This window comes from Callorhinus ursinus, unplaced genomic scaffold (assembly GCF_003265705.2).
Source record: "Callorhinus ursinus isolate GAN/ISIS: 27379988/994484 unplaced genomic scaffold, GSC_fseal_2.0 scaffold10, whole genome shotgun sequence".
In the NCBI taxonomy this organism is placed as follows: domain Eukaryota; kingdom Metazoa; phylum Chordata; class Mammalia; order Carnivora; family Otariidae; genus Callorhinus; species Callorhinus ursinus.
Genome location: NW_027397072.1, coordinates 49,959,201 through 49,982,764, shown reverse-complemented (window position 1 = coordinate 49,982,764; position 23,564 = coordinate 49,959,201). Strand labels below are relative to the sequence as shown.

General features: G+C 40.4%; 1 protein-coding gene across 4 annotated transcripts in view; it reads left to right on the top strand.

Moving 5' to 3' along the window:
* The window catches only part of STAMBP (STAM binding protein), a 51,429-nt gene extending 28,152 nt beyond the window's left edge, over positions 1-23,277 (top strand). The window contains exons 8-9 of one of the 4 annotated variants that reach the window (XR_012379773.1): positions 14,549-14,818; positions 21,347-23,277. Coding sequence is in view for 1 of the 4 variants with exons in the window: in XM_073897521.1 (XP_073753622.1) it covers positions 14,549-14,692 (144 nt within the window). In the remaining 3 variants the exon portion in view is untranslated. Of the gene's footprint in view, positions 1-1,552; positions 1,622-14,548; positions 18,699-21,346 lie in introns of those variants that run through there. The other 3 variants (XR_003207355.2, XR_003207356.2, XM_073897521.1) reach the window with 3 other exon arrangements.
* Positions 23,278-23,564: the final 287 nt, after the last annotated feature.

Genomic DNA, 23,564 nt, shown 5'->3' with positions numbered 1-23,564 from the left:
GTCCAGTATCATTCACTGTGCCTGTTAGATCCCGGATCCAGCCCGGTTGCAGTGCACAACCACAGGCCCTGTGTCCTTCTTTGGTGACCACGCCTGCTTCCCTTAGGGCTTAGCTCAAGTTTCACCTCCTCTGGTGCCTTCTCTCACTGGTAAGTTCACTCTGGGGGCTTCCTTCTTTGAACTCCAGTGCACTTTTAGGCAGTTTCCCACAGCTCAATGAGTTGTTTTTTGCCATTTTGCAGTGTTTTCTCATTGTGTTCTTACGTGGGTCGGATCTGAACAATCATGTAAATTCTGTAAGGGTAGGACTCTTGTTTTGTGCTGTTTTCCAACACTATGTTGAGTGCCTTTCAGTCAGCATGGCCCTTCCTTACTTTCTTCGGCTTAGCCCTTCTTGAAATCGAGTCCTTGGTGTTGAATTGTGTGTAAGGAGGCCAACTGGACCTGTGCCCTGATTGAGAAGCTCTGTCTCCACTTTGTGGGAAGCCACCTTAACGCCTTGCCTCAGATGTTGCTCTTTGGGCCTGTGCTGCCACCGCAGTGTCACCTTGTGCCAAAGGTCTGAATGTGAGCAAGCGCTCCCAGCAGAGGGAGCCAGCAGTTGGGCTCTCTTCCAGCTGCCAGGACAGATGGTTATCCTGCTGAACAGGCTCATTCAATGGATAGTCAAGAGAAGATGTGATGGAGGCTGAAAGGAGGAAGGTCAGAGAGGCAGGAGGAGACCAGGGGACAGTGGTACCACTATCTTATCACAGTAGCCAAGGAAGGCAACAGTTTAAAACAAGGGGAGAGGAGTGGTGCCAAATGGCTCGGGAGAGGTATTCTGGGCTAATGACCAAGATGAGTTCATGGGAGGTAGCCGCTGACAGTGGTCTTCCCTGACACCCCATCACTCTGCCACACCTCCTTCTTACTCTCCAAATAACACTGTCATTAGCTAAAATCATCCTGTTTAGTCCCAGCTTCTGTATCCAAAGTATACTCCTTGAAAACAACAACTTGGTCTTGTTCACTCTTGTGTTCTCAGCTCCCAGAATAGTGCCTGACACTCAAAAAGATAGGAATAAAGGCACAGACTTGTCCAAAGTCATCCAGCTAATAAGTGGGAAATCTCTGGGGTTCTGGGCGAGGGGGGGGAATAGAATAGTAAATGCGCACACGTTTTGAATAATGATTTTAAAGAGTGTACAATTTAAAAATTAACAAGTTAGTCATAGACAATTACCTCTTAGAAGGTAAAAGAAGGAAAGCATATGAGAAGCTAAAAACTTCCTATTTACTTATTCAGAGATGAATGATAGTACAATATCACAGACTAAACATCTGGAATTTCTACAAGCTGTACAAAGAAGGAAATTTAGAACTCTAAATGCTTTAACTATTTAATGAGAAAGACTAAAAAATAAATTAAGCATTTGACTCAAATTAGAAAAAAAAAGAACAAAATATATAGTAGGAAAGCCAGGAGGAAAGAAACATGTATTAAAGTAGAAATTATTGAATTTTAAAATAGAGTTGATAGATAAATTCATAATATCATTTTTTGAAAAAGGAATAAAGTAGTTGAAGAGGAAAAAGAAAAACATATCCGAAATTAGAAATGAACAAGGGGATACAACAAATGTATAAGAAAGTACTACATGTAAGTAGGCTAATGAATTTGCTCCTCGGTGAAATAGATTTTCTGGGAAAAAAAATTATATGTGTGAATGAAACCAAAATTCTCTTAATTATCTTAAGCTAAGTGGAAGACCTGAAAGATCAATAATCAATGAAGAAATGGAAAAAAGCATATGAGTGTTATCTCCATATGTTTTCTAAATGAGTTCTTTCAAACTTTCAAGGAACAGGTAATTCTCATGCCATTTTCTTTATCATATCACCATTCTGATTGTATGTAAGTGTGTGTGTATGTATTTATATTGAGTATAATTGACATATAACATTATATTTCAGGTGTACCACATAATTATTTGATATTTGTATATATTGCAGAATGATCACAATAAGTGTAGTTAACATCCAGCACTATATACAGTATGATTAATTATAGTTGCCAGATTGTACATTATATCCCCATGACTTATTTATTTTGGAAGTTTATACATGTTGATCCCCTTTACCCATTTCACCCACCCCTGTCCTCCTCTGGCAGCCACCAATCTATTCTCTGTACCTATGAGCTTGTTCTGTTTATTAAGATTCTACATATAAGTGAGATCATATGGTATTTGTCTCTCTCTGTCAGACTTATTCCCCTTAGCATAATGCCCTCAAGGTCCATCCATGTTGTTAAATGGCAAGATTTCATTCTTTTTAATGGCTGAAAAATAATCCGTTGTGTGCATGTGCACGCACATGCGTACCTCACAACATGTATGTGATTGTATATATATATATATATAAACAATTTTAAAATTCTGTCTTATGGCTGAATAATATCCCATTGCATGCATATATATATACATATATCACAATATATGTGTGATAGATATGTATCTATCACAATTTTTTAATCTATTCATCCATCGGTGGACATTTAGGTTGTTTCCATATGTTGGCTATTGTAAATAACGCTGCAGTGAACATGGTGGGTGCATATATCTTTTTGAGCTAGTGTTTTCATTTTCTTCAGAAGTGGCTGCACCAATTTATATTCCCTCCAACAGTGCATAAGGGTTCCATTTTCTTAACGTCCCTGGAATAAATCCTACTTGACTTATGGTGTATCATCCTTTTAATGTATTGTTGAATTCACTTTGATAATATTTTGTTTAGGATTTTTGCATCTATGTTTATCAGGAAATTGGCCTCTAATTTTCTTTTCTTGTGGTGGCCTTGTCTGGTTTTGATATCAGGTAATGCTGGCCTTTGTAAAATAAGTTTGAAAATGTTCCCTCCTATTCTGTTTTTTTGGAAGAATTTGAAAAGAACTGGTATTAATTCTTTGAATGTTTGGTAGAACTTACCAGTGAAGCTGTTTTATCCTGGAATTTTGATGTAGGTAGTGTTTAAATTACTGATTCAATCTCCTTACTAGTAATTAGTCTGTTGAGATTTTCTATTCATGATTCAGTCTTTGAAGAGTGTATGTTTCTAGGAATTTATCCATTTCTTTTACTTTGTCCAATTTGTTGATAGGTAATTGTAGTAGTCTCTTGTGATCATTTGTATTTCTGTGGTATCAGTTGTAACATCTCCTCTTTCAATTCTGATTTTATTTATTTGAGCCTTTTCTCTTTTTTTCTTGATGACTCTAGCTAGGGGTTTGTCAGTTTTGTTTACCTTTTTTTAAAAAAAGCTCTTGGTTTCATTGATTTTTTTTCCCCTGTATCTTTTTATTTTCTATTTCTGCTCTGACCTTTATTTTCTTTTTTCTAGTGACTTTGGACTTCATTTGTCTTCTTTTTCTAGTTCCTTGAGGTCTAAAGTTAGGTTGTGTGAGATTTTTCTTGTTTCTTAACATAGGCGTTTTACCACTGTGAACTTCCCTCTAATAACTGCTTTTGCTGCATCCCGTAAGTTTTGGTATGTTGTATTTCCGTTTGTCTCAAGGTGTATTTTGATTTTGCTTTTGATTTCTTCATTGACCCATTGGTTTTTCAGTAGCATGTTGTTTAATCTCCACGTATTTGTGAATTTTCTTGTTGTCTTCTTGTAATTGATTTCTAGTTTCATACCATTGTGGTTGGAAAAGATGCTTGGTATGATTTCAGTCTTTTTAAATTTGTGAAGACTTGTTTTGTGGCCTAACATATGATCTATCCTGGAGAGTATTCCGTATACACTTGAGAAGAATGTGTATTCTGTTGCTTTGGGATGGAATGCTCTGTGTATATCTGTTAAGTTCATCTGGTCTAAGTTTTGTTTAAAGCTGTTGTTTTCTTATTGATATTCTGTCTGGATTTTATGTGAGTGTGTATTAAAGTCCTCTACTATTATTGTATTTACTACTATTCTCCTTGTAGGTGTGTTAATATTTGCTTTATATATTTAGATGCTCCCATGTTGCCGACATGAATATTTACATATGTTATAGCCTCTTGTTGGATTGACCCCTTTATCATTATGTAATGCCCTTCTTTATCTCTTATTACAGTCTTTTTTTTTTTTTACAGTCTTTGTTTTAAAGTCATTTTGTCAGATATAAGTATCGCTACCCCAGCTTTCTTTTGGTTTCCATTTGCATGGCACATCTCTTTTTATCCCTTCATTTTCAATCTGTGTATGCCCTTACATCTGAAGTGAGTCTGTTGTAGGCAGCATATAGAAGGATCTTGTCTTTTTATCCATTCAGCCACTCTATGTCTTTTGACTGGAGAATTTTGTCCATTTACATTTAAAGTAATTATTATTGTGGCAAAAAATCACATAACATAAAATTTGCCATCTTAACCCTTTTTAAGTGTACAGTTGAGTAGTGTTAAGTATACTCATATTCTTGTGAAACAGATCTCCAGAACTTTTACATCTTCAAAACTAAAACTCTGTACCCATTGAACGTCTCTCCTTTCCCCCACCCCCCACCCCAGGGTCACCACCCTTCTATTTTCTGTCTTAATGCATTTGACTTGTTTTGATACCTCATATAGATGGAATCATACAATATTTGTCTTTTTTGTAACCGGTTTGTTTTAGTTACCATAACATTCTCAAGGTTCATTTATGTTGTAGCATGTGTCAGAATTTCCTTCCTTTTTGAGGCTGAATAATATTCCATTGTATGTATATATCACATTTTGTTTATCTACTCATCCATTGATTGGCACTTATGTTGCCTCCTTTCTTAGTTCTTGTGAGTAGTGCTGCTGTGGACTTTGCTCTATAAATACCTCTTACTATTTTAACTGTTGTAGAGCGTAGGAAAATAAGAAAACAACATAACTCATTTTTATGAACACAACCTAATAAATCATGTGGACACACACATACACACGCTTCACACCAAGCTCAGTAATAGAGATGCATAAATCCTAAAAAAAGCACTAACAAATTTATCAATATAGTAAAGGAACATTAACTACCAACATTTGTTGTCCATCCCATGATGCATTAGAACTTAGAACGTATTAGTACTTTCGGGGCACCTGGGTGGCTTAGTTGTTAAGCATCTGCCTTAGGCTCAGGACATGGTCGTGGGGTCCTGGGATCAAGCCCTGCATTGGGCTCCCTGCTCAGCGGGAAGTCTGCTTCTCCCTCTCCCTCTCCCCCTGCTGTGTTCCCTCTCTCGCTGTATCTCTCTCTGTCAAATAAATAAATAAAATCTTTAAAAAAAAAAAAGAACATATTAGTACTTGCTCATGATGCTCAGGTAGTAAGTGGTAGGCTAGGATGGCAACCCATGTCTGCCCAGCTCCAGGGCCCTGATGCATTTGGTGAGTTTGTTGAGAATGTAACAATGGCCCCATAAAAGAAATCCACTAATATCATATTTCGCAGAAGTAAGTCAAAGGAAAAAAACAGACCTAAGAGTCTCTTGTGGATAATAAAATATTTGAAGATGAAATTCAACATTTGTTCTCTATTTTTGAAACTCCCCTAATAAATTGGGAAAAAGAAGCTTAATTAACATGATAAATCTGAAAGGACACCCAGCATCATTCTTTTTTTTTTTTTATTCTATTGGCGTTAACATACAGTGTTACATTATTTTCAGGTGTACAATATTGTGTACAATAGTGATTCAACGCACTCAGCATGCATCATTCTTTTTTTTTTAAGATTTTATTTATTTGAGAGAGAGTATGAGTGAGCAGGGGAGGGGAGGAGCAGAGGGAGAGGAAGAAGCAGACTCCCCACTGAGCAGGGAGCCCGATGCAGGCTGATCCCAGGACCCCAGGATCACGACCTGAGCCAAAGGCAGGTGCTTAACCAACTGAGCCACCCAAGCACCCCCAACATGCATCATTCTTAACAAAGAAATAATGTCAGGGGTAAGGCAGACCCTTTCTAACCACTATTATCTCAGTGTCCTGAAAGAATAATCTAGCCAACGTAATGAAGTAGGATAAAGAGTTTACTGTTGGAAAGGAGACACAGTTTTTGGCTGCAAACTAAGTATCTACCTAGAAATCTAGAGATAATCAATCCTGAAAAATGGGTAGACCTAATAAAGAGCAGCAGTTGTCCACTAAAAGACATAAATAAAACTTCTGAAAATAGCTTTCCTAGTTCAAGAAACAACCAGTTAGGGGCGCCTGGGTGGCTCAGTTGGTTGAGTGTCTGCCTTCAGGTCAGGTCATGATCTCAGGGACCTGGGATCGCCCTGTGTCGGGCTCCCTGCTTAGCAGGGAGTTTGCTTCTCCCTCTCTCTCTCTATCCCTCTTCCTCTTCCTCCCACTTATGCCTCATGCTCGCTCGCTCTCTCTCTCTCAAATAAATCTTAAAAAAAAAGAAAGAAACAAAGAAACAACCAGTTGCAGTTGGGAGAGAAAAATCTCATTCATCCTAGCAACCAAAACTGTAAAATACCTTGGAACAAAATGAACAGGAAATGTGCAAGACTTAACAGGAAGAAAACTACTGAGCTTTACAGAAGGACATGAAGAAAATAAATGGATAGGCAGATATGCAATATTCCATGAGGGGAAGACTTAGTGCTTTAAAGATGTTAATTCTTTTTTACTTGATCCATAAATTTAAATGCAAGTCTACAAAAATCTCATTTTTTTAAAGCGGGCTCCACGCCCAGCGTGGAGCTCAATGCAGGGCTTGAACTCACCACCCTGAGGTCAAGACCTGAGCTGAGATCAAGAGTCAGATGCTTAACCGACTGGGCCATCCAGGCACCCCTCATTTTTTTTAACTTGGAAATATTATTCTAAAACTAATCTGGAATAAGTGAAATAGCCATTTTTTAAAAATTGAAAGAAGATGAATGTTGGGGGAAACTTTATTACCAGATAGCTCTTATTATAAACCTATAAGTTAAAATATCATCATAGTGGTGCTACACTAATCTAAAAATTAGCAAACTTTATTGTTGAAGGAGTTAAGACTTGAAGAGATGAGGTGCCAAAGACCACAGAACTCTAAATGAGTGGTGTCAGATTTCCAAACCCACACTCTTACCACAATGCAACACTGCCTTCCTGAAATATACGTAGATACATGTATTCATAAAACTATGAGAAAGAAGCACACCTAAATATGAGTATTAGTTATCTGCAGATGATGGAATTATGGCGTGATTATTCTTTTTTTTCCCCTTCTATACTTTTTTTGAATTTTCCAAATATTCTACAGAGAACAATACTGCTTTTATAATGGGACAAAAGGACAATGCCTGCTATTTTCAGAACCCAAAGCTCCACTGCCCCTTCAATGTGGGAATTTGGCCAAGATCTTATTCTTGGACAGCATCAGTGAAAGGGCCTTGGGAATGCTCTTGGGCGCAGCCGCAGAGGCATGTCATATATGGAAACCTTCCATTAGGATGACCTCACCACTGGAACCCATTCAACATAAACCTTGCCTGCAAGAGCTAGCAGAGATCTTTGGACAAAACCTGGAGGGTGGAGAGCCGAGAAAGAACTGACCTAAAGAAGAGAGAACTGGGCTCTTGGCCTGTAGAAGTCCTCTGTATCCATCTGGGCTTAGCAGGTCTCTGTGATCAGTTCCTAGGGAAGGATTACTTTCCCCATCTCACTCTCCTCCAAAAAAGAACTCCCACGATGGCCAGAGGGTTATTTCTGTCTTTTTCCTGGGGCCTGAGTGAGACCTAGGTTGTTACTTGTGTTGGAGAAATAGTAATGGGTTATTAGTGGGTGAAAGAAGTGGAAACATCACCTAGACTAAAGGAAGTAAGACTATTCTTAGATTTTCCTCAGTTGGTCCCTGTAGTTAGTTTCCTGATTCCTGGCAGTCCCCTCTCTTTACCTCACTTTGCCTTAAGAACAGCACTGGCCCCTTTACCGCCTTGAACAGCTCTTAACAGCCCTGCTTGCCATGCTTAAAACATCTGTGTCTAGAACTCCTCTCACTCAGCTTAGTGTTCTGTACTTCCCCCTTGGCTTTGGAGTTTTAAATTATTCTTAATTGAATCATGGTAGACTTGGGATAAGTTTACACAAATATTTTAGCTCCCAGTCCTAGTGTTGTTCTGTAAGCACAAAGCCTCTGATTATGACCCTTAGAACTTAAACGTGGCCTAGGAAGAGACCATATAATGAGAATAGAATGCTGTTAGTTTGAACTATTTTCATTGCACTGACAGAAAATTCAATTCAGACTGGTGTTCAGGCACAGCTGGATCCAGTGCCCACTGTCATCAAGACTCGTTTTGTTTTAAAGATTTTATTTTTGAGTAATCTCTACAATCCACGTGGGACTCGAACTCACAATCCTGAGATCAAGAGTTGCATGCTCCACTGACTGAGCCAGCCAGGTGCCCCAAGACACATTTTGTATTCCTCTCTTGGCTCCTATATACTCAGTGTTTGTTCATTTATATTTTGTGTGTGTGTGTGTGTGTGTGTGTGTGTGTGTTCATTTAAATAAGTTTTTCCGATAGAGTAGTTTTTTTTAAAAGATTTTTATTTAGAGAGAGAGAATGAGAGACAGAGAGCATGAGAGGGTAGAGGGTCAGAGGGAGAAGCAGACTCCCTGCTGAGATGTGGGACTCGATCCCGGGACTCCAGGATCATGACCTGAGCCGAAGGCAGTTGCTTAACCAACTGAGCCACCCAGGTGCCCCTGATAGAGTAGTTTTGATGGCTAGAGGTTTATATCCTATTGTCTTGGTAAGTCCAACAAGAAAAAGAACTTCTGTGTCCAACAGTTCCAAAACAAATTCCTGGAATTGAGTTGTTCAGTCATGGCTTTGGTCATGACTTGATCCTAGGACCAGTCACTATGGCCAGGGGGATAGACTGCTCTGATTGGCCAGGCCTGGGCCTTGTGCCTATACACCAACTGAACCACATGCACTGCGAGTGGGGGAGAATTCATTCTCCAAAGAAAAATCATGATGGCATTAAGAGCAGAAGGAGGAGTGGATGCTGGGCAAGCAAAAGGAACAGATGTCTACAACACGTGCCGAGGAGGAAAAAGCAAGGTCTTACCATCGCCGCTGTGGGCAGTATGACCTAAGGTGAGCAAGCTATTAAGATAGAAATGATACACCAAGTACTGTTGGCTCTAGATAATAACACCGCATTATGGGGTAATGACCCCTTCATCCCCAAAACATGGGTCACACATCCAGGCCAGGGTCATTCATTCATTTAATTTGCATTTATTGAGCACCTATTGTGTGCAGAGCACTGTTCAAAGTACACAGAAGTAAATGCTGTGCTTTCTGTCTTCAAGGAGTGAATAGTGGAATTAGATAAAGGAGCCATGCTCTCATGAAAGATCACAAGAGCAGTTTCTTCCTAAATGATGAGTGTACACAGAATGAGCAACAACTTTACATATGAGTGTTGAGGGAACCCAAGTAAGGGAGAAATGAATGTTTTCACTCCAGTTATACTCCATGTTTATAATTTCACTTATACCCTTTATAGTTATAATTTATTTGTACTCCACTTTAAATTCTTTAGACAAATATTTGTGTCCACTAAGTGTCAAGACCCTGGACTCTGGATACCTAGTAGAAAGGTTTTCCAGGATATGTGAAATATTAGAAAGAGAAGATAAATTGATTGAATGTGAGGGCAGATGAATCTAGAATACATTCCCACTATGGATGAGCCACATGACGTGTGATGTCATAAATAATACAAACATGTATATAATGAACCCAAACAACACATATATATAGTAAAATATGTATATATTATATATAACATATATAATATAGTGAAGTACAATATGTAGTAAAGCCCAATATATAGTAATAGTAATTCTGCTGGAACTCAGGTGGGTGCAGGCGATGGGGCAGTATCTAGTTCAGCTCAGACAGCTAGCTGTCTGCTAATCCAGCTTAACCTAGATGCTGGACCACATGGATTTTAAACAACTCCAAGTTCCTTTTCAGTGACATTTTAATAAATATTTAATGACAGTGAACTTGGAATTGTAATTTTTGGCAAGTGCTTGGGGTACAGCTGCCAATCTTTATTGGTGGCTGAGTAAGGTCCGAGGCTCTCAACTTTCAAACTGTTTTTGTTTTGTTTTAACACAGCTCACCAAAGTTTAGTAAGAGAGCCTGTGGGCCACTTACTACATCGATTCCCACTTCACAGCAGAAAAGGAACTTGCAGTAACCACAAAGGGTTTCTGTACAAGCACATTTGGAGAGTCAAATTTTGGACAATGTGCTTGTCTCCTTATTTATGAGCTTGGGAATAACATGGGAATACCTACCCAGGTAATCATTTCAGTGTTAGAGGTTTTGATCTTGTAGCCCTTCTTTCTGTTCATAATTGGCTAGCAGAGTCTGTTGTATATACAAACCATGCTTTGTCCAGGAAAATAAAGCCCTATCATCAGAGTAAAAAAGAATATCTTCCTTCCTTTTTTGTTTTTTTTAATAGCAAGGGGCTATGCAGCCAGCCCATCCAAAGATAGTATCAGATTTTTTTTTTTTTTTTTTTTTTTAATGAGTGGAAAAGTACTGGTGTCAGAATTCAGCCTGGATCAGCCCTCAGGAAAGCTGCACCGCCTCCCCACTGCCCCTCTCTGGCCCATGAAGTAGAATAGCAGCACCAAAATCAATTCGTCCATGGCCCAGACTGAGGAAAGGTCAATAGAAGTTGCAGACAATTTGATATTCTTGCCACTGCAGGGCAGAAATTATGGCAGTGACCTGTGGTGGAATTGCTTTTGAAAGCCCATCTGTTCCTTATGTCAAATGTTCATCTGAGAATCCGGGGTTTTCACAACTTGTTAAAGAGCTGGCATAGAATCGGGGTAGAACAATCAATAAACAGACTTTTAATTTGAGTTAGAGGAGGCACAGGTTGTTCTTACTCAAGGAAGATAAACTGGATTCTGGGTCTAGCTGAACAGAGCTAAGTGCAAAGAATAAAAACACAAATAATAAACTCAATCAATAAACAAAACCAGGGATGGGAGCCCACCATTCAGGAGAAGCATTAACAACTTCAGAGGCAAAAAGTTGCCCCTGGGTGCTTTATTTAGATCAAGTTTTAAAATTGGGCAGTGAGTTGGGCTCTAGTCAGAGATTGGCCTCAAATTTATAAAAATTGGGGCAGTTGACCTTGTTTTGTGAGAGCCAGAGGAAGAGAACTTCCTAGGGGTTTGGTCCCACACAAACTCACTTTACAGGATAACAGCTCAAAAGCCTCTTCCCGGAGTCTGCTCTTGCTGCCAGATTCCATTCTCACCACAAGGTGTTATTGAAGTAAAGTATTTTTAAGACGGTGAAAAAATGTATTCTAAACTTTAACTTTTATGAGGTCTTGAGTGGCTTTTTTCTATTTTGGGCTTTCACAGTTTCTTCAGTTGATGTGTTCAAGGTTATTTTGGCGAGCCAAGACTTCTTAAACCAAATGTAGGGAAAGAAGGACCTGCATTTGCTGTAACATTTTGAAATTAAGACTCATTCTAAATTATTTGCACTATGTTGTTATGGGAGAACCTCACTTTCAGACACTGCAAGTGATACTTCTGGTAGTTCTCAGCTGATCCCAAGTTGCAAGTATATTTTTCCCCTCAGCACTAGGGGAGGGCATAATGCTGAGGTTACGAGTGGGCTCCAGAGCCAGACTGACCTGGGATGGATTCCTGGCTTCCTCACTTACCGGCTATGTCACTTAACTAAGTGCCTTTACCCTCTGCAGCTTCAAAGTCCTCAATTTCATACAATGTGAATACCAGGAGTAAATAAGTGAATGCGTACACAGGGCTTAGTACAATTTGTGGCACATAGATACAACTCAGTAAGTGGCAGTATTGATAAGAGCAATCATAGTAATAACAATGAGGCCTAAGGCCAGTAGTTTGCTGTGAATCACCCTTTGGGGACTCTAGCTCTGCAGGGGAAACATCCTTCTCTTGCCTAGAGAGATGGACAGAGGATCCTAACAGCCCAGGGAGACCACAGTCCCTACTCACAAAATGAAGGTAGATGGTTCCTGCTTTCATTTAAAAGCCACCCTTCTGAGGACACCTGGGTGTCTTAGTTGGTTAAGCATCTGCCTTTGGCTCAGGTCATGATCTCAGGGTCCTGGGGTCGATCCCCACGTCCAGCCCCACGTTGTAGGGCTCCCTGCTCAGCAGGGAGTCTGCTTCTCCCTCTCCTTCCCCTCCCCCCCCACTTATTTTTTTTCTCTCTCTCTCAAATAAATAAAATCTTAAAAAAAATGCCACCCTTCTGGGTGGGCAGGCCCAAGTGTCAGGTGGATCTTGACTTTTAAAATAACCATCTAGGGCGACTGGGTGGCTCAGTTGGTTAAGCGACTGCCTTCGGCTCAGGTCATGATCCTGGAGTCCAAGATCGAGTCCCACATCGGGCTCCCTGCTCAGCGGGGAGTCTGCTTCTCCCTCTGACTCTCCCCCCTCTCATGTGCTCTCTCTCTCTCATTCTGTCTCTCAAATAAATAAATAAAATCTTAAAAAATAAATAAATAAAATAAAATAACCATCCAGCAGGGAGGCTATCAACCCTGCTTTTAAAGCCCTCTAGCCCCCCTTTCCCCTATTATTCTCTGCCAGCTTTTCCTGTCTGGGGATGAGGGTAGGGATTGATGGGAATGACAGGATGACTGTGGGAGTTGAGGGAGGGCACTGCCTGAAAATAAGGGAAAGAATAGGGATCCTGGGATATGTCCCAGGCCAGCCCAAGGTTTGGGACACTTAGAAAGTGGAAAGGGGTGTCATCTGTTTCTATCTCCTCCAGGATCAGGGTCATCTCAGAGGGCTGGAGGGAAAAGGAAGGACATGTGTCTTTTTACTTAGATGTATGGTAGATTTCAAAGTTCTCCCCTTTGGCTGTTACTTCATTTAGCACTGACTGTCAAATGCTGGCTCTCTTGTGGCGATCACATGTGTTTTCTGTGGGTCCCATGCAAACCGCACCTCCCTACCCAAGCTCACACTTCCTTGAATGGGAAGTCTGGCCTGGTTCAAACACTTTCATCCTCCCTTGTCCCCACCCTCTTCAGTGGTACAATCACAGCCTTTCTCTTGGGTGGAGTATTAGCAAGAAGGCTCCAGCCCAACCACATTCCCTGTGCCCATTGGTCCTATGAGGACACCCCAAAACTGGGGGTGTCCAGTCTGCTCCACAGACTTCCCCACTGCCTACTGTATTACTCTCGTCCCCGCAGCACCTTCGGGTGGGCTCAGGGCAGTCCAGCACAGCCACTGCACGAGCAGACAGCCAAATGGAGACTGAAAACTCTTCTGGGCACCTGGATCTTCCAAACTGTCTTCTTGGAATCCCCCCTTACTTGGCGGGGATGCAGCCCTCTCTGCAGAGTAATAGGAGAATCCCCTCTCGTTACAACACTGCTCTCCCCCAAGACTGAGGACTCGGCTGGGAAGACTCCCTCTCCCTCTCTTTCTGGCTTTCCCACATAGACACCTGTGGGGAACGAAACCAGAAAGGTGGCTGAGCTGCCTCTCAGTAAGGCCTGGGAGAGGGGTTGTGCTCCAGTTTTGGCCATCTCCTAGAGCCTGTTATTTGCAGTTGGGGCCATAGCGACGATTTCAGGGAAACTAAAATGTTCACTCAACATTCTGTACCGGATAAGATTTAATCCTGTTCAAATACTCTACATCTTTCTTGTTTTTTGTGCCTCCTTGTTCTATCAGTTACTGAGAAAATTGTGTTACTCCCAGTATGATTGCAGATATATCTATTTCTCCTTTTTGTTTAGTTAATTTTTTCTCTCTCTCTGTCCATATATATATATGTGCTATTGGGTGCATACAAATGTGGAATTGTTATATCCTCTGGTGGGCCGACCCTTTTATATTATAAAATGTCTCTTTCCTTTAGGACTGCTCCTTGCCTTAAAACATACTCTGTCTGATGTTGGTATAACTTTGTTTTGACTAGTGCTTCTTACTTTCAGTTTTACTGAATCTTTGTATGTAAGGTGTATCTCTTATAAGTAGTGAACTGGCAATTTAATATCATCAAATATCCAGTTAAACAATCTTTATCTTAAATAGGGGTATTTACTCAGTTTAAATTTAGTGTAATTACTGATATATTTGTGTATAAGCTCACCACCTTACAATTTGTTTTCTACTTTTCCCTCTTCTTCCAAGAAGATCAGTCTTTTCTGTTAAGGTCATTGCTGATTGGCTGGGACCCACCCCTATTGTGGAGGATAATCTGCATTACTTGAAATCTGCTGATTTAAACAGTAGTTTCATCTTAAGAATTCCTCCAGAGAAACACCTACACTAATGTTTGGCCAAATATCTGGGTACTGTGGTCTAGCCTAGTTGATACATAAAGGTGACCATCAGGTCCCAGTGGACCCAGAGTGTTTGACAGGCCCCTCCCCAAAGTGGCTCTGATTTCCAGTGGTTTTCTCCCTTGCCCCAAAAGTCTGCCAAAAGCACTGGTAAGCTTCTTAGTCTCTTAGTTACTGCTTCTTGCTCAACTTCTTCTTCTTTTTTTTTTAAGATTTTATTTTTAAGTCATCTCTACACCCCACATGGGGCTCGAAATCACAGCCCCAAGATCAAGAGTTGCATGCTCCACCGACTGAGCCAGCCCAGGGCCCCACTGCTTGATCAACTTCTTGGTCTCTGCCCTGTGCTGCTATAGTATGGGAAGATGTCTCAAGAGGAAGATGGCACAGAATATCAGATTTACCCAAATGAGTTTCCTTTCTCTAGAAACCTGGCTTCTTATGTCCTACCTGCTTTGGTAGTTCTGGGTGCCTTCAAACAGGTACGCTTTCATATTTCATTCTAGTGGGAGGGTCACTGAGATGCTGAAATGGACATTTTAGGAAACCCAACTCCCAATGAATAACTCTTAAACATAGAATGGAGCAATACTTCCTCAAGATGAAAAATAATGCAAATTATATTGAATAATACTGGAGTAGGGTCCTCAGTGGTATATTGGGAAAGAACATGCTTCAGTATTATCTGTGTAGCTAACAAAGCACAGTCACCTGGATTCCCCTGAGATTTAAAGAATGTGGAGTTTAGCGGAGATGGGTTGAGAATACCGAACTAGACGCATTTTCATTAAACACAAGGATGCCTTTTGTAACAAGGGCAAAATGTTAAACATTGTTCTGGAAGTTCTAAATAGTGTAATAAAAATAAGAAAATAAATACAATGTAGAAATATTGGTTGAAATAAATATTTTCAGATGATACATTATCTAGAAAAAAACTTCAAACTAATGAGTTTAGTAAGATGACTAGATATATGTGTATAATAATATACATGCATATATTATAAAATGTATATATTTCCTATACATCACTAATGAGTTAGAAAATATAACAAAAATGTCAATATAGCAGCAATAAAAAATATTAAAAAAACCTCGTTAAGAAAACAGAACTCTGCAGAATCTATGTGATGAAATCTTCGTGATGTTATTGAGGACGATAAAATTTTGAATAAGTGGAAAGACATAAATGAAAAGTCAAACAGCACAAAGATATAAAATTTTATCAATTAGTATATAAATTCAATGTAACTCCAGTTAGGGGTCTCAATTTTTTCAGGGGATTTGGTGCAAGAATTTCACAAAATGATTTTGAAGTTTTTGGGAAGAATAAATGAACAGTAACAACCAAGAAATGTTTGAAAGAGAGTAACAATACAATATTTATTTCTGCAGGTATTAAAACCTAGTGCTATAATTAAAATGGTGAGATACTGCTACAGAAGTAAGTAGGCAGATAAAGGAAGAGAGCAGAGTACAGAAAGAGAGAACATTCAAATCATGGAGATGGCGTTGACTGGTTTATAAGTGATATTGTTTAGTTAACAAATAGTGTTTGGGTAGTAGCTCTTGGGGGAACAGGGAAGACGGGGAACCTTGAACCTATCTCATAGTTTACATTAGAATAGATTTCTGCTAGATTCAATAAAGATTTCAATATAAGAAATGAAATAACAAAAGTGCCAGAATAAAATGTAGGTGAATATTTACATAATTATGAGCTGAGGAATGACTTCTTTAAACATGGCCCAAAAATACATACCATGAAGGGTAAGACAGATATTTTTATGTCAAAAGTTAAAACTTTATCAGAGTAGCATTTACCTTGGGAAGATTATTGACTAGGAGAAGTTACATGGAAAGTGGTTATGTGGGTGTAAAGACACAGTGCACACTTACAATTTGTTTACTCGTCTGTATGTGTGTTATTCTTCAATTTAAAAAAAAATTTCAATAGAACTTACAGTTGGAAAAAGATACCAAGAAAATAATTTTTGAAAAAATAACAGACTAGGAATAAAAATTTCAACATTCACAACATATAAAAGGTTAATTAATATCTTTACTATATCAACAGTTATTGTAAATCAGTAAGAAAAGATTAAACACCCTAATAACAGTGAAAAATGCACAAAATTAATACATATTGATAATAAACAAGAAAAGACGTGTAATGCACTAATAACCAAATAAATGCAAATTTAAACCCAGTATAACAATACTTTTTACCTATTAGATTACAAAGATTAAAAAGTTTGATGCTCTCTAGCTAGGTTGTAAGGAAAGTAGCAATCTTGTACTTGAGTGGAAGAATAAATTGCAATTACATTCTGGAGGTCTGGCTTAGTGAAATGATTTATAATTAAAATGTGCATTCTACTTGACCAAGAGATTTCTCTTTTTGGAATGATCTAAGGAGAGATAATCCCAGAGGTTCACAAACATAAGTGAAAACATATTCATTACAGTATTGTTTATAATAGTGACAAACTGGAAGCCAGTTAGATAGCCAGTCAGTAAAGCACTGGTTCAATAAATACATTGAAATATATGCAATCCCGGGCACCTGGGTGGCTCAGTCAGTTAAGCATCTGCCTTTGGCTCAGGTCGTGATCCCAGGGTCCTAGGGTCCTAGGTCCTGTGTCCTGGGATTGAGCCCTGAGAGGGGCTGCCTGATCAGCGGCGTGTTTGCTTCTCCCTCTGCCCTTCCCCCCACCCTGCTCTCTCTCTTAAATAAATGAATAGAATCTTTTTAAAAAGTTTAAAATGAAAAAAAAATGAAATATATGCGACCAATAAAATAGATGTTGGTGAAAATATACATTTATGGACTCAGAAAAAAGAAATTCCAAGACATTGTGTTAGGTGATAAAAATGGGATTTCTTGATTTCTTCATGTAACTGATATTGAGTGCCCACATATGTCAGGGCCTCCCCTAGTCACAAAGGGATACAGCAGTGAGGGGAAAAAAAAGTAAAAGCAACTCCTGCCTTCCTGGAGCTAACGTTCTAGTGGTAAATGAAAGATAATAAAGTGAAATAAATTATGTAGTTATAAAGCTGTGTATGCAGGACAATACCATTTTTCTAAATGTGTATTTGTATTGAAAATATCTGCAGAGTTTAATTCATAGTGACTTTCTGCATGCTGGGGATTTTTATTTTCCACTTCATACTTTTTTTCCTGAAGTGTTTTGAGTGAGTATTCCTTTTAAATCAGAAGAAAATAACTGAATTTCTATTTTGTCAAAAATAAAATGGCAAAAAGAGTGAATAAATGATATTAGCTGTTGCCTTCCCTCAAAGAAATTAAAAGATCAACTGTCAAGTGGAAGAGATTTTTTGACATTAAAAAGAAATGCTCAGGGGCCCTGGGTGGCTCAGTCCGTTAAGCCTCCGACTCTTGATTTCAGCTCAGGTCATGATCTCAGGGTCATGAGATCCAACCCCACCTCAGGCTCCACGTGGGCTGTGGAGCCTGCTTAAAATTCTCTCTCTCCCTCTCCCTCTGTCCCCCATCCTGCTCGCATGTGCTCTCTATCTCTCTCTATATATATAAAATAAATAAATAAAAATAAAAATAAGCACACAAATACAAATCAAAACCACAGTGATGTGGAGTAGCATTGCTGGTGGAAATGCAAGATGGTACACCAATTTTGGAAGCCAGTTTGGAGGTTTCTTGCAAAACGAAGCATACCCTCACGTATTACCCAGCAGTCACACTCTTTGGTATATACATGTGTTGAAAATTCACATCGACACAGATACCTGCTCAAGGATGTTTGGAGAAGCTTTATTCATAATTGTCAAAACTTGGAAGCAGTGGGTGAATGGATACATAAACTAGTACATCCAGACAATGGACTATTTTTCAGGACTAAAAAGAAATGAGCTATCAAACCATAAAAAGACACGAAAGGAAACTTAAATGCATATGACTAAGTGAAAAAAAGCCAATCTAAAAAGCCTACAAAAAGTAAAAATAAAAAGGCTACATACTGTGTGATGCCAACTATATGACATTCTGGAAAATCAACATTATGGAGACAGTGACAAAATCAGTGATTGCCAGGAGTTGGAGTGGGTGGAGAGAGATGAATGGATGGAGCACAGAGGATTTTTAGGACAGAAAAACTATCCTGACACTGTAATGTAAACTGTGATCTTTGGGTTATAATGACATGTCAGCGTAGGTTCATTGATTGTAAAAAATGTGCCTGTCTGGTTGGAGATGCTGATTGTAGGGGAGGATATTCGTTGGGGGGAGGGGTAAGGTGCGTATGGTAAATCTCTGTACTTTTGCTCAGTTTTTCTGTGAACCTAAATCTACTCCAAAAAATAAAGTCTATTTAATTTTTTTTTTTTTTTTTGGAACACACGGAGCTACCACCTCACACCCATTAGGATGGCTACTATCAAAAAATGTCAGTGAGGATGTAGAGAAAAAAACACTTATACACTGAAAGTGTAGCTGCTGTGGAAAACAGTGTGGTGGTTCCTAAAAAACTTAAAATAGAATTACCACGTGATCCACGAAAGCCACTTCTGAGTATATACCCAAAAGATTTGAAAGCAGTGTCTTGAAGAGGTATTTGTTCGTATTCGTTCGCAGCAGTATTCACAGCAGACAAGAAGTAGAAATAACCCAGGTGTCCTTCTGTGGATGAATGAATAAATATGGCAAATGCCTGCAGTGGAATATTATTCAGACTTAAAAGGGAAGGAAAGTCTGACACATGCTACCACATGCATGAATTTCAAGGACATGATGCTAAATGAAATGAGCCAGACACACAAAGACAAATACTGTATGATCCCACTTACAGGAGGTGCCCAGGATTGTCAAAGTCACACAGACAGAAAATCGGTGGTTGCCAGAGGCTGGGGAAAGTTGTTGTTTAATGGATACAGAGTTTTATTTTTGCAAGATGAAAACATTCTGGACATTGTTTGCACGGTAAAGTGAATATACTTAACGTTAGTAAACTGTACACTTAAAAATGGTTAAGATGGTACATGTTATGTGTAGTTTACCACAATTAAATATAAAATAAAGAATAAAAAAATAAGTGCTTAGCATTCCTAAGAATGTTTTGAAACACAGACACCAAAAAAGAAAGACCTTTGATTAAACTTCAATAAGGCAAATGCTCCCAGACAAAATCAAAAGGCAAATGTTAAACTGGGAGGAAAATACATATTTGCAACCGTTGGGATAGGCAAAAGTCTAATAGTATCACTAATGGAACATACCAAGAACTCTTATAATTCAAGAAGATTAAAATGAACCATCCAATGGAAAAATAGACATGAGCCAGCCATTCTCAGAGAAAGACAAAAAAAAAGTTAATAAATGCCAAATGTGTTCATTCTCATTGGTTACCAAATAATTTTACATTTTAATTAAATTTTATTTTTTTTCTAAGTAGGCACCACGCCCAGCGTGGAGTCCAGTGTAGGGCTTGAACTCACGACCTTGAGATCAAGACCTGAGCTGAGATCAAAAGTTGGATGCTTAACTGACTGAGCCCCGCAGCTTCCCCTGAATTTTAATTTAAGGTACTAGGTACCTGGCTGGCTCAGTCAGTAAAGCATATGACTCTTGATCTCAGGGTTATGAGTTCAAGCCCCACATTGGGCATGGAACCTAATTAGAAAAAATAAAAAATAAAACGAGAAGGTGCTAAGTTTCTCCTTTTGAATTAGGAAAAAGTTAAAAGATGGCTAATTGCCACGTGGTTCTTTTGGGCACAAGGAGAGCCAGACGGCTCAGTTGGGCAACTGCCCACTGAAGCAAACAACTCAAGATGCAAACACCTATTTCTAATTTTTCTTTTTTTTTAACCATTGTGTGTATTACTTTTATAATCAGGGAAAAAATGAGTCATATGAAAATTAGCATGTTTCCAAATGTAATAAAGAAATGTAATGGACAAAAAAATCATTGAAAAAAATCATTACTAAAAAATCATAAGTGTGTGAAGGAGGAGGTGGTCTCATACACTATTGGCAGGAGTGTAAACTTGTACAACCTTTTCAGAAGACAATTTTGCAGTTTCCACCAATGTCTCAAATGTTCTTGCTTGATCAAACAATTCTGCTTTAAGAAAATTATCATATATTGGGCGCCTGGGTGGCTCAGTTGGTTAAGCGACTGCCTTCGGCTCAGGTCATGATCCTGGAGTCCCGGGATCGAGTCCCACATCGGGCTCCCTGCTCAGCAGGAAGTCTGCTTCTCCCTCTGACCCTCTTCCCTCTCGTGCTTTCTAACTCTCATTCTCTCTCTCTCTCAAATAAATAAATAAAATCTTTAAAAAAAAATTATCATATAGACACACTCACACATGCACACAAAAGCACATATATAAAGTTTTATTAATTACAGCAATGTTTACATATGTAAAAAAATTGGAAATGACCCAAGAGTCCATCAATAGGATATAGTTTAAATAATTTATCATATATCCCAACTATGGAAAACTATGCAAGGGTTCAAAAAATGATATGAACTGGTTTGGAAAGACATCCAAGAATATTATTAAGAGGACATGGCAACTTTCAGAACAGTTGTAAAAACATATGTTATAATTCCATTTTTATAAAGTAATATAAAAATGGTAGAAAAATCTGGAAAAAATCGGAAAGAATACACATCATACTGTTAACAATGGCCATCTCCGATTGAGGTTTGTGTGAGACTGCAGGAGATGTTTGCTTTCTAAAATACACATTTTTGTACTCTTGAGGTTTTTTTTGGATTGATTTTTGAAACAGGGTGGAGGGGGAGACAAATCTTAAGGGTGGGTTTCCTCATAGTATAAAAGATTGAGTACCTCTGGTACCTGGTTTTGCCACCTGCCTCCCCCACCCTCCTTCTCTCTGTTATAGTCAAGGTAGACTGCATCTCCTAAGAATTTCCTAAGAGCTTCACTTTATTCAGATAGCTTTCCTTTCTGATTTCTGGGCTCCTTGGACCCTGACTCAGGACCAAACCCCTTTGATTACAGGCTCTTTATTGTTTATCAGCTGACTGTGCCAACAAGGTGTGAACCTCCTGGCTTCAGTGCTGAATGCTTGGAAGGAAATGGAGCCAACCCCACGCTGTGAAGGGAAAGAATGCCCCCTTTATTTTATTTTATTTTTTTAAAGATTTTATTTATTTATTTGTCAGAGAGAGAGAGAACACAAGCAGGGGGAGGGGCAGAGGGAGAGGGAGAAGCAGACTCCCCACTGAGCAGGGAGCCCGATGTGGGGCTCGATCCCAGGACCCTGGGATCATGACCTGAGCCAAAGGCAGATGCTTAACCGACTGAGCCACCCAGGCGTCCCACGATGCCCCTTTAGATTCCTGATCTGGGTGAGAGAGACTGGCACCCTATCCCCACCCGTGGAGGGAGACTCAGAGGAAGAGCACAAGGCCCCGGGCACTAGCTCTTCGTTGCCTTGGCCAGTGAGGACTGACAGCATTCTGTCCCTGCTGGACAGCTCCCACTTTATCCGCGGCTTTGCATGCCCCACCAGCTAGTGAGGGCTTTCACAGGGACCTGAAAGGCTCCGGGAAGCTTCCCATGAGGCCTGGAATTTAGACTTCACACTAAGCACTCAGGTCAGTTGTCAAAAGGTAAGTATACCCCACGATGGCTACAGTGTCCCTTCCCCAGGGGGATGATCACAAGTCCTCGCCTGAAGCCTTCCCTAACCTATCCTCCGGTTTCTCTCACTCCTTATCCGTACTCCTGGTAATCCCCATTTCATGAGGAAGACGGCCCCGCACCAGGCCATTGCACCGGGACACCAAAACCATGTGGAACTCCCATGCAGGGTCCCCAGTGTGGGTGCAGTTGTGCCTGTGTGGACAGCTCAAAGCTGAAGGGAAATACCATTTATACCTAGAAAAGAAATCCCACATGCCCTGTTCACCTGCTGCCCCCCACACAAGCTCCTTAGTCTTGGGCTGAATCACGGGTGGAGGTGGGGGTTTCCCAGGACACCTTAAGCAGATATTCAATGCATGCTTCTTCTGGTGAAGGGTAGGTATCCTGGGCACCCCCGGAGTTTCTGATTCCATCCACCTGGGTGAAGCATGAGAATGTGCATTCTTCACCAGAATGAAGCATGTGGGTGCTGCCTTCCGCTCAGGCTGGGGACCACACTTGGGAATCACTGGATGGGGCAGAGTCAGGAAGGTCAGTCAGGAAGCCGTGTCAGGACCAGAGTCTGAAGCAGAGTGGGGCTAGCCGGGGTGGAAGGGAGGCTGCAGAGCTGAGGGGCATCTCGGAGGGGAGGGCCACCAGGAAGGGAGCCCAGCTGGTTGCGGAGCATGAGGGAGAGGGAGGGGTCTAGACTGACTTGGGGTTTCTAGCCTGAAAGGCCAAAGGGAAAGACTCTCAGGTAGGGAACCCAGGAGGCACAGTAGCGTTGAGGGGAGGGGACAAAGGTTCAGGTTTGGAGGGTCATCTGGGTGGAGATGTCCAAAAGGCACTTGACTTGGTAATTTCAGTCTGGATTAGGCATCAGGTGTGAGGACTGTGGGAATGTGGAGCTGAGAGTACTTGCCACAGAGCTGGTGGCTGATAGTGTGGGAAATGAAACAGTAGCCCAGAGAGTGTGCACGAATTATGAAAAGAAGAGCAAGAACCACAGGACTGTGGAACACTCTACAAGCTTGTGAGTCTTGTTAGGTGTGTTAAGGCAGCTCCCTTGGTCTGTAATTCCCAAAACTTAGGAACTGGCAGAGGGAATCCAGTAAGGAAAGGAAAACGGCAGGGGACAGTGAAGTTCCAGAGGTGGCTTAAGGTGTCCAGGTTGGACTCGGCCCAGCATTTAGAAGCTTGTGTGAGGGGCAGCGGGTGAGTGGGGCACATGGGATTTCTTTCTCAGCTATAGATGGCAATTTCCCTTCAGCTTTTAGCTGTCCTGGGCTGGTACCAGCCCAGGCACAATGGCACTCACTTTGGGGCACAGCGTGGTTGTCCCAGGCCGACCCCAGGGTGGGGGGGGGGGGCTGCAGGCAGCAGGGCCTGAGGAGGGAGGTGTGGAGGGAGGAGGCCCACTGCCATTCTTGGTATGGTTCTCTCTCCAGGAGCAGAGCTGCATCTGGCCTCACTCTGGGCAGCTTATAAGGCCTGGTGTGAGTTTTGTTGATGCAAGTGCAGCAAAAAAGGAACAAATCCTCCAGCACCAGGGCTGTTGCCACTGGAGTCCTTTTGCATACATTTTTCAAAT